At 37.4% G+C, this 13,289-nt stretch overlaps 1 protein-coding gene across 2 annotated transcripts in view; it reads left to right on the top strand.

The window, feature by feature from the left end:
* CERT1 (ceramide transporter 1) overlaps nucleotides 1-13,289 on the top strand; it is a 159,072-nt gene that overhangs the window by 87,497 nt on the left and 58,286 nt on the right. For both annotated transcript variants that reach the window (XM_036763328.1, XM_036763324.1), the window contains exon 5: nucleotides 572-710. In XM_036763328.1, the coding sequence (XP_036619223.1) occupies nucleotides 572-710 (139 nt within the window). The remainder of the gene's footprint in view (nucleotides 1-571; nucleotides 711-13,289) is intronic.

Below are 13,289 nucleotides of genomic sequence, written 5' to 3' on the forward strand. Positions count from 1 at the left end.
CAGAGTTCAAAAAGGATCAAGAATTCCCGTTCTCATTCAGAGGTCTTAGAAGTTAGTGAATCAGTAATCACTGTTATCTTTGAAGGGAACAATTTCATTGAGTTAGTGAGGTCAGAAGGTAGATTATAAGGGGAGTTCAATGTAAGGAAAATGAAGTTGTAATAGAATTTTTACTAGGACTTTTGCCATGAAGAGGAGTAGGCATATAGGGAGCTAGGTTGAAAGAAGAGGAGAAACAAGTATAAGGTTTTTTTTTTTCCCTTTTTCCTTTAATTTTTTTTTTTATTATTTTTTGCTAGAGCAGATCTTGGCATGTTAGGCACCTGGGAGGGAACCAAGTAGATAGAGATTGAAGATAAGAGAGGATGATCAATAGGCAATCTCTGAGAAGAAACTGGAATCAAGGGCACAATTACAAGGGTCACCCCTGATAAGAACCAGATAGCTTTTTTGTCATAGGAAAACAGCACCCCAAGAGGTAGGGTCGTGAACAGTGGCTAGAATAGGCATGACTACTACAGTGGATTATTTTCTGCTCTTTCCCTTCCCCTTTGTCTTTTTTTTTTTCCAGAAAGGCCACAGTTTGCGTGAGAAATTGGCTGAAATGGAAACCTTTAGAGACATCCTATGTAGACAAGTTGATACTCTGCAGAAGTACTTTGATGCCTGTGCAGATGCAGTCTCGAAGGATGAACTTCAGAGGGATAAAGGTTAATTAGACAATTGCTGACCCCTATTTCTGCTTATAGCATGCATTGATTAAAAACCAATTGCCCAAAAGAATAGGGAATTTTCATTTCTAAGGTAATTGTCAAAATCAGGAGCTATAGCCACATTTATAACATAATTCCAAATAAATTTTTTTTAGTAACATCCTTATTGTAAATGCACTTCTGTGATATTTCATAATTCATTTCAGAGAAGTTGTCACATGACAGAATTTTTAATTTACTCAGTTTCATAAAAGTTTAATGTTTAGCCTTTTGGTAATAGTATGCTTCATTGGTTTTTAAATTATATTCTTATGCGGGTCTAGAATTATCAAAATCACTGTAAATGCTTAGATATAGGTTAAAGAATCTTTTTCGACATCATGGGCCTTTGAGCCTTGGAAAGAAGTTAACTGTGTGCTACCCAAATGAAAAGCAACTTAGTATTTGCCTTTTTCTCTTAAGGAAATAGAAATTTATCTGCCTGTCAAATTATCTACCTTGTTAATAGGTTTCACTCTGAAAAACTGACAACTGTTAATTAAAATGAGTTTTGGAATTCATAACTATGAAATACTGAAAAATAGTAATTTCACTATATATAAGTGGCTTTTCTGACATTTCCTTCTTGTACTTAAGAAGTTCTTTGCTGTGTATTCTAACATTCAGGGGCTTCAGTTTTCTTTGAATTGGCTATCCTTGAAATACGTCATTTGCTAAGCTTAAAATTGTTTGTCTTTTCATTTTTTTTCTCATGAGGGAAATAATGTCTTTAAGACACACGGCCTTTCATTTCACCTCCATAAAAGGGGAGACAGTTTTCCTCAGATATATCCTTTCCTTCACCCTCCTTCCCCCCCCCCCCCCCCACAGTGGGCATTTTACAGAATGAGACAGAGTACTAGAATATCATTATCATAACTTAAAAATAATAATTTTTAAAAGATTAATAATAAGCATTGAGATAGGAAGAACATAGATTCCATAGAGAGTAAATTTAAAAATGGTAGGTAACATGACATTTTAAATAAATGACTACATCCATTTCACCATCCTGCAATCCAAATAATAATGCTAGTAAATTTTATGTACTTTAAATGCCATTATAAATAGTGCGAAGTATCTGAGTTTTTGCAGGCAGCTAGGTGGCACAATAGATACAGAGTACCAGGCATGAAGTCAGGAAGACTCATCTTTGTGAGTTGAAATAAGGCCTCAGACACTTACTAGCTGTGTGACTCTGGGCAAGTCACTTCACCCCATTTGCCTAAGTTTTCTCATCTGTAATGTGAGCTGGAGAAGGAAATGGTACACCACCTCAGCATCTTACCGAGAAAACCACAAATGGGGTCATGAAAAGTCTGATGTGACTGAAAATGACTGAACATTTCAAGTTTTAGAAGGACTACATGAGTGAAATTAATCAGCCTGTTAGATCTTATTTAAAAATCGTAAACTAGCCATTCTTTTATTTTTACATTTTTTCTAATTACTTGTAAAAAGAATTTTTAACATTTGTTTTTAAAATTTTTGAGTTCCAAATTCTCTCTCTCCTTTCCCCTCCTTAAGAAGACAAGCAATTTGATATAGATTATACATCTGCAGTCATGCAAGATGTATTTGCATATTAGACATTTTGTCCAAGAAAACACAAACACCCTCCCGCCCCCCCTCCCCAAAAAAGATAATGAAATAGAAAAAGTATGTTTTGATCTGCACTCAGGCTCCATCAGTTCTTTCTCTTGAGGTGGCTAACATTTTTCATCATAAGTCCTTTGGAATTATCTTGGAAAATTGTTTTGCTCAGAATAGCTAAGTCTTTCATAGATGATTGCCATTACAATATTGATGTTACTATGTACAATGTTCTCCTGGTTCTGCTTGCTTCATTTTGCTTCAGTTCGTTAAGTCTTTCCAGGTATATCTAAAATCATCCTGCTTCTCATTTCTTATAGCACAATAGTATTCCATTACAATCATTTTTCACAATCTTTTCAGCCATTTCTCAATTGATGGGCTTCCCCTCAATTTCCAATTCCTTGCCACCACAAAAAGAGCTGTTATAAATATTTTCGTGCATATAGGTCCTTTCCTTTCTCTCTCTCCCTCTCTCCCCCTTCCCCCCACACACATGCACGCATGTGCGTGCATATACACACTTTTTTTTGGGGGGGGGGTCTCTTTGGGATACAGACCTAGTAGTGGTGGTATTGCTGGATCAAATGATATGCACAGTTTTATAGCCCTTTGGGCAAAAAAACTAGCCATTCTTACTGTGTAATCCACAATACAACTTGGATATTGACAGACAATTCATTTAAAAAAAAAAACACATTTTTTAATGACTAGGATATATTAGACAGGAGCTAGGGAGGCATAAAGAAGAATATGATATGGTCCTTGACCTCTTAGATCTTGCAATCAAGTATGGGCAACAAGATGCATACAAATTCTGTAAAGGAAATAAATCAAAAGAGTACATTTAGTTTGGTATAGCAAGTGCCAGGAATGAACTAAGGAAAGAGAAAATTATTTCTCACTAGAGGAAATCATCAAAAGATTTGTTAAATATGTCACATTAGAACTGAACTTTGAAAGATGGGAAGGATTTCAACAGGTGGAGATGGGGCAAGGGCTGAGGACAAATTGGGGAGGCAATCTCATTTCTTTCCTTCTCCCTTACATTTTGTTATTCAGTTAAGAAATTTGTTTACCTTCCAGTTAATCTATAAGGAACTATGCTATGTTAGGGAAGGAAAGGTGAAAAAATAACCATAGCCTTGTTGAAACTCAGCTTAGTGGGAGAGATGATCCATATGTGCAATTAATAATTCTAGAAAGTAGAAGACAAGTATATAGGGGAGGTCAGAGTCGCATAATAATTTTAAGAAGGTTGGACTAGGAAAGGTTTTGTTGAAGAGTTAATGAAAAGGTAATGAAAGGTTTCAGAAGAGAGAGTTAAAGGGAGGCCATTCTAGATCAAAATAAATGCACACAGTGAGAGGGAAGAAGGAATAAAACAAGATGGGAGAGCAGGAAGTAGTCTAGGTTTGCTGAAATATAGTGATTTGAGAGTAGTAATGTGTAATAAAAGCTGGATGAATAAGTTGAAATCAGATTGTGGAGAGCTTTGAATGCCAGGTTGAAGAGTTTGTATTTCATTTGGTAGGGAATGTGGAGCCATTAAAATTTTATGTTTGGGCTTTTTTGAGATTTTGTTCAGATCACATACATTAAGAAAAATTACGTTGGTTGTATTTCAGTTGTGATTTGAAATATTTTTTAAGTATGCAATTTTTAAAATATTCAGATATTATCATTGAACATTATTTAAATCAGTTAATACTGATTTTGTCCTTTCTCCCCTAATTGTTGCAAGTAATCAAACCTCATTTTAATCATAATTTAGATTGTGGAACTGAGATTAGTTGCAATAAGAATTAAACATCTTTTTATGTGCCTAGCACTAGGCTGGGTGCTGTGAGAGATTTTGAAATAATAGAAGACGCAGTTCCTGATCCAAAAAGGCAGGGGGAGGGGAAGGGGCACATACGCTCACACAGAAGCAGTACTGATTGTAAAGCTAACTTAAGTTTGGTTTGGTTTTGTTTTTGAAATACAGATTTCTTTCATAATTCTTCTATGTAAAATCAAAGTTGCGTAATGTAAATTTACATAGAGCAAGACCTGTCTGTATATGCAGATGAGACTATAGTCTATATTTGTAATGTGTACATAAACAAAAAATGTAGCAGGTCTGCCAGGGTATCTATACTATTTTAATTTAATCACCTTTTGCAGTAGAACTACCACAGTAGGACTGAAATGGCACTTAAGAAAATACATTCAGGCTGAGGAGCAGGACCAGAACACATGAAAAATTTCTTACTAGAAGCAACATGAGCAAAAATATGTCAAGGGATCAATTTTCAGGATATCCAAAAAGCAGGAAAGATACCAAATAATTGGAAAAAAAGTTGAAAACATTAATAATTAATTATCCACTCATATTCTTATCATAAAAACCTTGAGGACAATCTCCCAATTTTAAGAGTACTCATAAGGAACTTTTGAGGCCATTGAATCCACCCCCACCTCCAGTTTCTCAGATGAGAACATTAAATCCCAAGGAAGTTAAATGAATTGCCAAAGGTAACACAGGCAATAAATGGCAAAATATATCTTCACTGAAACAATAAGAAAACAGGAAAACAAAAATTTTCTTCAACCAACCATTTTTTTTTTACAGTTGTAAAAAAGGACTGAAAGGTGTAGAAGATAGAAGATTTTGTTGCATTCATTGTTTACTGATCATTAGAAAAATGTCTTAGTAAAGCAAAACTCATCCTTAAGGGTGCTCTTCAAAAAAGGCATCTTTTATGTTATTATTTTATACAGTGGCTTGATAGATGCAGCCAAAGAGATAACCTTGTTAGACTTGGTTCATTGATCCTCCAATTATCAATTATTGTCATGAAACAGGGAGATGCCTACTCACCATTGTCATGGAAGATGTCATATATATAGTCCAAATACAAGGATTATTCCTTCTAAATCATGAGGTCATTCAGATGTTCCTTTTTTATGGATGACAGTGCTGATTATATCAAATTCTGTAATACTACAGTGACTCTTTAGTGAGATAAATGACCACTCAGAAGATCAACGTGTGAAGCCCCACAGGAAAAACTCAAAAGATGAAAAATGCCTATTGTTCACACTGTGGGCAACCCATTAAGTTAGTTCATTAATAGTACTTTGAATAGGAACTACACACAGTGAGCAAGACACAGAATTGATTAGGATGAAGGGAGTAGGCCAAATTGGATACGAAAAATTTCAGCACACTTCCACTGATCCCAGATTGCTGCCTCACACACAATTCCATCTTCTTTGACAACGTTATTGTCCTAATGATGCTATCTGACTTCAAATCATAAATCGTTAGAGCCTGCAAAGAGTGAGAATTAGTAGTCACCAAACAGGTGGTAGAGATATATGCAAACTGATTGTCTATAAGCTATTAGCTTACATATGTATGTAAGCGTATTAGCAACATGTGTGTGTGTGTGTGTGTGTGTGTGTAAGTAAAATTTCAAAATGTTCATCTGGAATAGGAGGTGGGCTGGTTATGTAATAAAGGAGCTAACAGTTGGACAGCTCAAATGCTATATTAGTACCTGTGGACCACAGTCTTCCGAGGAATGGCCCTCCACACTCCAGGTTATCTGAGAACAGTGATGAAGAGCTTCTAAAAACAAACAAATAAACAAATCAAAACAAATATGGTGCTTCAGTGAAAAGAAGCAAAAAAAGATCTGATGAAGCAGGGGGGAATTCTTCCCTATGTTAGAAGCTTATGAATAGAAGAATCTCGTTTAGAAGGTCTATAAAATACTTGGAAGCCAAGACATTCCCTTCTGCCCCCCACCTCAAAAAATAAAGGGGAGATCTTTTTAAAGAGGTAGTTGCATGTTCTCAGAAAGAAACATCTGTTTGTCCTCCAAGGAATGGTAAAGTAAATGCTTTCAGGTGAAAGATAATCCCATAAAGCTCAATTGTTGGTGATTCCTTATTGAGGAGTTCTGAAACAACCATCTGTCAGTCTAATAACAATAGAGAAGTATATTATTTTCCTGGGGCACAAGGTGGTGCTGAGTTCAAATCTGGCCTTAAACACTTACTAGCTGTGTGACCCAGGGTACTTAAACCTGTTTGCCTTAGTTTCCTCATTTGTAAAATTAACTGGAGGGTTTCAAATCTGGCCTCAGACACTAGCCATGTGACTGGGTAAATCACCCCTGTTTGCCTCAGTTTTCTCATCTGTAAAATGAGCTGGTGAAGGAAATGGCAAACCACTTCAGTATCTACCAAAAAATCCCAAGTGGGATTATGTAGAGTCAGACATGACTGAAAGGTCTGAACAACAATAAACTCTGTGAACTACTTACACTGGCGCTTGCTATCCCTTAAATATAAGTCTGTCTCCTTCCTTATCTCTGTGACTCGGCACCATTGGTCTCATGCCTGGAATGTTCTCCAGTTCTTGTAACGAAGAACTTCCCAAAACTAGTCCGAATGGAAGACTAGTAATGACATCTGGTAACTTAAAAGGCCATAAATGACCTTGCCAGTGAAAAAAAAAACAAACCAACAACCAACCTAGAAGACACTGACAAAGATTACAGTGTTTTTTTTTCTTTTTTTTTTATTTAATATATTTAGTTTTCAGCATTGATTTTCACAAGAGTTTGAATTACAAATTTTCTCCCCATTTCTACCCTCCCCCCCACTCCAAGATGGCGTATATTCTGGTTGCCCTGTTCCCCAGTCAGCCCTCCCTTCTGTCACCCCACTCCCCTCCCATCCCCTTTTCCCTTCCTTTCTTGTAGGGCAAGATATAAATTTCTATGCCCCATTGCCTGTGTATCTTATTTTCTAGTTGCATGCAAAAACTTTTTTTGTTTGTTTTTGAACATCTGTTTTTAAAACTTTGAGTTCCAAATTCTCTCCCCTCTTCCCTCCCCGCCCACCCTCCCTAAGAAGGCAAGCAATTCAGCAAAGGCCACATGTGTATCATTATGTATAACCCTTCCACAATACTCATGTTGTGAAAGACTAACTATATTTTGCTCCTTCCTAACCTATCCCCTTTTATTGAGTTTTCTCCCTTGACCCTGTCCCCTTTCGAAAGTGTTTGTTTTTGATTACCTCCACCCCCATCTGCCCTCCCTTCTGTCATCCCCCCCCTTTTTTTTATCTTCCTCCTTTTTTCCTGTGGGGTAAGATACCCAATTGAGTATGTACGGTATTTCTCCTCAGGCCAAATCTGATGAGAGCAAGATTCACTCATTCCCCCTCTGCTGCCTTCTCTTCTCTTCCTACAGAACTGCTTTTTCTTGCCACTTTTATTTGAGATAATTTACCACATTCTATCTCTCCCTATCTCCCTCTCTTAATATATTCCTCTCTCATCCCTTAATTTGATTTTATTTCTTTTAGATATTTTCCCTTCATCTTCAACTCACCCTGTGCCCGCTCTCTCTCTCAATCTCTCTTTCTCTCTCTCTCTCTCTATATATATACACATACATATATACATACATACACACTCACATATACATATATATACATAAACATATATATATATGCATATTCCCTTCAGCTACCCTAATACTGAGGTCTCATGAATCATACACATCATCTTTCCATGTAGGAATGTAAACAAAACAGTTCAACTTTAGTAAGTCCCTTGCAATTTCTTTTTCTTGTTCTTTTTCTTGATTACCTTTTCATGCTTCTCTTGATTCTTGTGTTTGAAAGTCAAATTTTCTATTCAGCTCTGGTCTTTTCACTGAGAAAGCTTGAAAGTCCTCTATTTTATTGAAAATCCATATTTTGCCTTGGAGCATGATACTCAGTTTTGCTGGGTAGGTGATTCTTGGTTTTAATCCTAGCTCCATTGACTTCCGGAATATTGTATTCCAGATTACAGTGTTTTAAGAAAAAAAAATGAAGACCATAGGGGTGGAAGTGGTTTTTCATCACCATTGCCTGCCAAAGCCAATGGATGCCAAAAAGAGTAGATTTGGGAACTAAGCATCTGGTTAAGACAATGTTATCTGAGAAAAAACTTTATATTCTGGACCACAGTTTAAAATACTGAAATGACAGCCTCTTGGCTAGGGATGTGATAAATGTAAGGAGGGGTGGTAACAGTATATTTGTTCTGAGTCTTTCAAATCTAGTCAAAAGCGTTTTAAGTTGAAAAGAGGAAGAAAATGATCTGTGTACCATATAAAGAGAGCAGTGTTTAGTTTAAAGAATAGCAATTGTGATGAAGTTCACAGAAAACAAAATTAGAAAGGAACTAATAGTAAAAATCAAAGGCCTCTCAAAAACACTGCTCTGCCTGGATTTATGAGGTTGTGTTAGAGACTAAAGAATGGGAATGTGTAATAACTAAATTAGGGTGAATTGATTCAAGTTTCTTATAGTCAACTCTTTATGTAGCATTCTCATTCTCTAGTCTCTGATATAACCTTATAATTCTAGGCAAAGTTTTGAATGGAATATAAGTTAAAGTTCTCAAAGTAAACAAGAATTCTCACTTCTGCTCATAACCACAGATACTTAAATTCTTTTAAAATGAAAGAAAACTTTTTCTTGTCTGGAAAAGGATAGTATAGCTCTTTCATAAGGAAATATCTCCATCTTGTGGACATTTTAGGTCATCGATGCTAAAAAAAATTTTTTCTTCATTTTCCATGTTTGCAGCCGTAGGATCCTAAGCTGGAAAGGGCCTTCGATGTTTTACCTTCCAATCCCTTTATTTTACACAGAAGGAAGCTGAAGCTCTTATAAGTTAGCACTTAGCAGGTAGTACTAAGGTATTACTGAGCCTACGTGCTCTAATCCAAATCCACCATTCTTCCTATTTTACCATGCTTCCTCTTGTATTACACATAAAGAAGTTTTAAATTAATCAGAAACTTCAGTTGAGCAAGATATTCCAGTCTATTGCTGTCCTAGTTAACTCAGATTCTACTATAGTAAAGTTCCCAAACAGTGATAAAAGACAAGTTCTAGCTGATAGACATACATTCTTAATGGGCACAGTCCATACTCCAAAGTTGGGGAAACCTCCGTAGCACTCTCTAGACACAGAAAACAGACTCTCCTCCTTTCTCTAACTTGGCTCTTTGGCGAGCCATTTCAGCTCTACACTGTCCTTTTCTCCTGTGTCCCTTATCCCCTCATATCACCAATTGTGCCCTCCCAATCCTCAGCCTTGGCTCACCTCCACTGTCTCCTCCTTTGCGCCTATATACGTACTACTGTATTAAGGTGGAGGAAAATCCCGTTCTGACTGGGTCCACTACGAATTTGTTGTATAACCCCAACTGAGTCCTTGTTGCTTCTAGTCAGTCCTTCTACATTTCCCTTATTAGCTCACCAGCCCATTCTCCATAGCAGCTCTCCCAAACCTTCCAAACCTCCCTTGCTTCAACTGACAGCCTTATGTCATATTATATTAAAAAAATTCAGGCTATTCACCAAGAATTCCCATTTCTCTCCTCTTCCTCTCCTACTACTCAGGTTGCCTTCTGCTAGTATCTTCTTCATCCCTACCCAATGAATAGGTGGTCTTATTCATTGCCAAGACAAACTGGCATGAGTGATCCCACTCTATCCTGCCTCTTCCAACAAACTGCATCCTCCCCATTCCCCCTTTACCCCAACTTTCTCATTTGTCTTCAATCTTTACATGTCTATTGGACACAAATATGCCCATGTCTCCCCTGTCCTCACAAAACCCTTACTTCATCCTTCTATCTTTGCTATCATCCCATATCTCTTCTGCCTCTTGTGGCTAAATGCCAGTTCTAATCTCTCTACTAACTTCCAGACTCACAACTCCAACTTTCTTTCAGTTATCTCAAACTAGATCTTAAACTAAGCATATTCAAAACTGAACTCATTATATTTCCCCCAAACCCTCTTCCCTGCAAATTTCTCTGTTGAAAGCATCACCATCTCCCCAGTCCCCCAGGCTCACAACCTAAATGTCATTATGAACTGATTATTACACACACACACACACACACACACACAAAATCTGTTGCCAGTGTCTGTCAGCCTGGTGTAAACCATTATTTCCTCACTCCTGGAGAGTTACGGTAGTTTGCACCTGCTACCAGTTTCCCCACTCCAGTCCTGTCACTTGGTTAGGGAAATGATTTTTACTAACGCACAGGTCTGACCATGTCACCCCACCACTGCCCTCACTCAATAAATTGCATTGGCTTCCTATCACCTCCATGATGCAATATAAAATCCTCTGTTTCATATTCAAAACCTTTCATAATCTAGCCTTCTCCTGTCTCTCCAGTCTTACTCCCCAACACATATTCTTTTATACGTCGACCCTAGCCTCCACAAACAAGAGATTCTTTCAGCTCTGGGTGTTCTCTCTGGCTGTCCCTCATGCCTGAAATGTTCTCCCTCCTCAGCTCCAACTACTGACCCCCCCCCCAATTTCCTTTAAGTCTGCATTAAAATCCCACCTTCTACAGGAAGCGTTTCCCAGTCCTTCTTAATTCTGGTGCCTTCCCTATGTTAATTATTTCCTTTTTATCCTGTATAAAGCTTATTTATATTTGTTTTCTTGTTGACTCCACCATTTGACTTTGAGTTCCTTGAGGGAAGGGACTGTCCTTTCCCTTTGTGTCCCCAGTGCTTGGCAGAGTTCCTGCCAAGTAGAAGCTTTATAAATGCTTATTGATTGACTGGTCTAGGATCATGAACTGGTGGAGTTTGTGGAAGGTTATAGATGGAAGGAAATTGGAATGTTGGAAAGTATCTGATCATGGAATCCATGGTCCAGGAAGAAAGTCTAGGCTGAAGATGTGAGTAAAGTATAAGATTGTCACAGAGGTTAAAGAAATTTAGAGGGAGCAGTGGTAAAGAGGCAACAGATAAGGAATCTCAAGTCACAGCAAGAATGTTGAATTAGAGAAAGAGCAGGTTGTTATGAATGACTGTATGTAAATGGGCAGCTAGGTCATAATAGTGTATGGGGTGCTAGGCCTGGAGTCAAGAAGATTCATCTCCCCAAGTTCAAATCTGACCTCAGATACTTTCTAGCTGTGTGACCTTGGGTAACTCACTTAACCCTGTTTGCCTCGGTTCCTTATCTGTAAAATGAGCTGGAGAAGGAAATGGCAAACCACTTGAGTATCTTTGCTAAGAAAACCCCAAATGTGGTCACACAGAATCAGACATGACTGAAAAATGACTGAACAGCAACATATTTGTGAATGGTGTAAAGTTTAGATTGAGATCAGACGTCATTAAGGATGGGCATTAATGAGGTGAAAGTGTCTTAAGTTGGATTCTGAAGTCAACAGAGATATTGATAGCACACTCAGTGGACAGGGATGACATAAACCAGGTACCAAGACCTTAGGCATACTGGGAGATAGAGATGTTTCTAACAGGTAATAGACAACAGAAGTGATGATTTGTAAGGAGACTGGCAAAGAGATAATGTGCACTCCAAGTAACCAAAAATTAAAGAGCAGATAGGAGTTCCATAGTTGGGAAGTAGAGATGTAGGATTAGAAGGCTTACCCTTTTCCCAGTCATTTTTTTCCTTGAATTAGGAATATGGAAGAAGGTGAGATGTCCTTTCCAAAAAGTTAAACTGCCAAAAATGAACAAATCTTTATTAAAAGCCTGTGTGCTTTTGTTACGAAGGGATGGCTCTTGATAGAGGATAGGGAAGAGATATATTCATAAATGAAGCTAATGTAAAAAACAAGATAGCAATAAAAAAAATCATAACCTGTGTGCAGAACACTGTATTAGGTGCTAGGATAGAAGCAAAGTTTAGATTAAGTTGTAATTTTTCTTTACATAGGCTACAGTCCAAGTATGTGGGGCCAAAGACTTAAACACAAGTAACTATGATATGAAATATTATGTAAGTGCATTCAGTAGGTAACAAATATGTAGGAAAAACAAACTAATAAAAATGTGATGAGAAGCTCAAGAAGGAAAAAAATTAAATCAGGCATGGGAAGGAAGAGTCAGGGAATCAGTCAACAAGCTAGCATTTCTTAAAGTGCCTACGAGGTGCCAGCCACTGTGTTAGGTGTTAGAGACACAAACACAAAGAATAAACTTAACAGAAAGACTAGATTCTCATGAGGAAGAAAACAAAGCCATATATAACCACATACAGAATATCCATAAAGAGAATAAATACTTAGTAGCTAAATACAGTATAATTTGAGAGGGAGGACAGAATTAAGGGAATCAGAAAAGACTTTAGAAGGTAGTTCTTGAGCTGAGTCTTTTTAAAAAAAAAAAAAAGCTGGGCTATATGAGGAGGAAAGTATATTTTAGAAATGGAGGAAGGCCAGTGCAAAAATGCAGGAAGAAGAAATGTTATATGTGAGGGAGGATCAGAGAAACTAATCTGAATGAATCACACTCTACTATGAGGAATGTGACTGTTGAGATTAGAAAGATAGTTTAGGACAAGTTTATGAAGTATTTATCCTAGAGTCAGTAGAAAAGCAAGAGATTGATTAGGACCCTGTTGGAGTAACTTGGGAAGGGGTAATGAGGGCCAAACTAAAGTGCTAACTGTGAGTAGGCAGGAGTCCCATATGAAAGATATTGTAGGTATGTAGAACAAGATTATACATCTGATTGCATATGTGAAATAAATGAGTGATGAGTCAATAATGCCAAGATAATTGATTTGGGAGAGTGGAAGAATGTCAGTGCAAGTTTGTAAGAGGGGTGAGGAGAATTGGACGTCCTTGAAATAGGTAATTTATCCAATAGGTAATTGATGTGAGGGAGAGACTCAGTTTGACTAGGTCTGGGAATTTTCAGCATAGATATAGTAGTTAAACCAATGGGAGCTGCTGAGTTCACCATGGCCTAGGATAGAACCTTGAGGAAATGCCCACACTTAGAGGGCACCAACTGGCTGGTGAATCAGCAAAGGAAACTGGGAAGTCAATTTAGGAGGAGAACTAGGAAAGAGCAGAGTCATGAAAGACC

The sequence above is a fragment of the Trichosurus vulpecula genome, chromosome 1 (assembly GCF_011100635.1).
Source record: "Trichosurus vulpecula isolate mTriVul1 chromosome 1, mTriVul1.pri, whole genome shotgun sequence".
Taxonomy (NCBI): Eukaryota; Metazoa; Chordata; class Mammalia; order Diprotodontia; family Phalangeridae; genus Trichosurus; species Trichosurus vulpecula.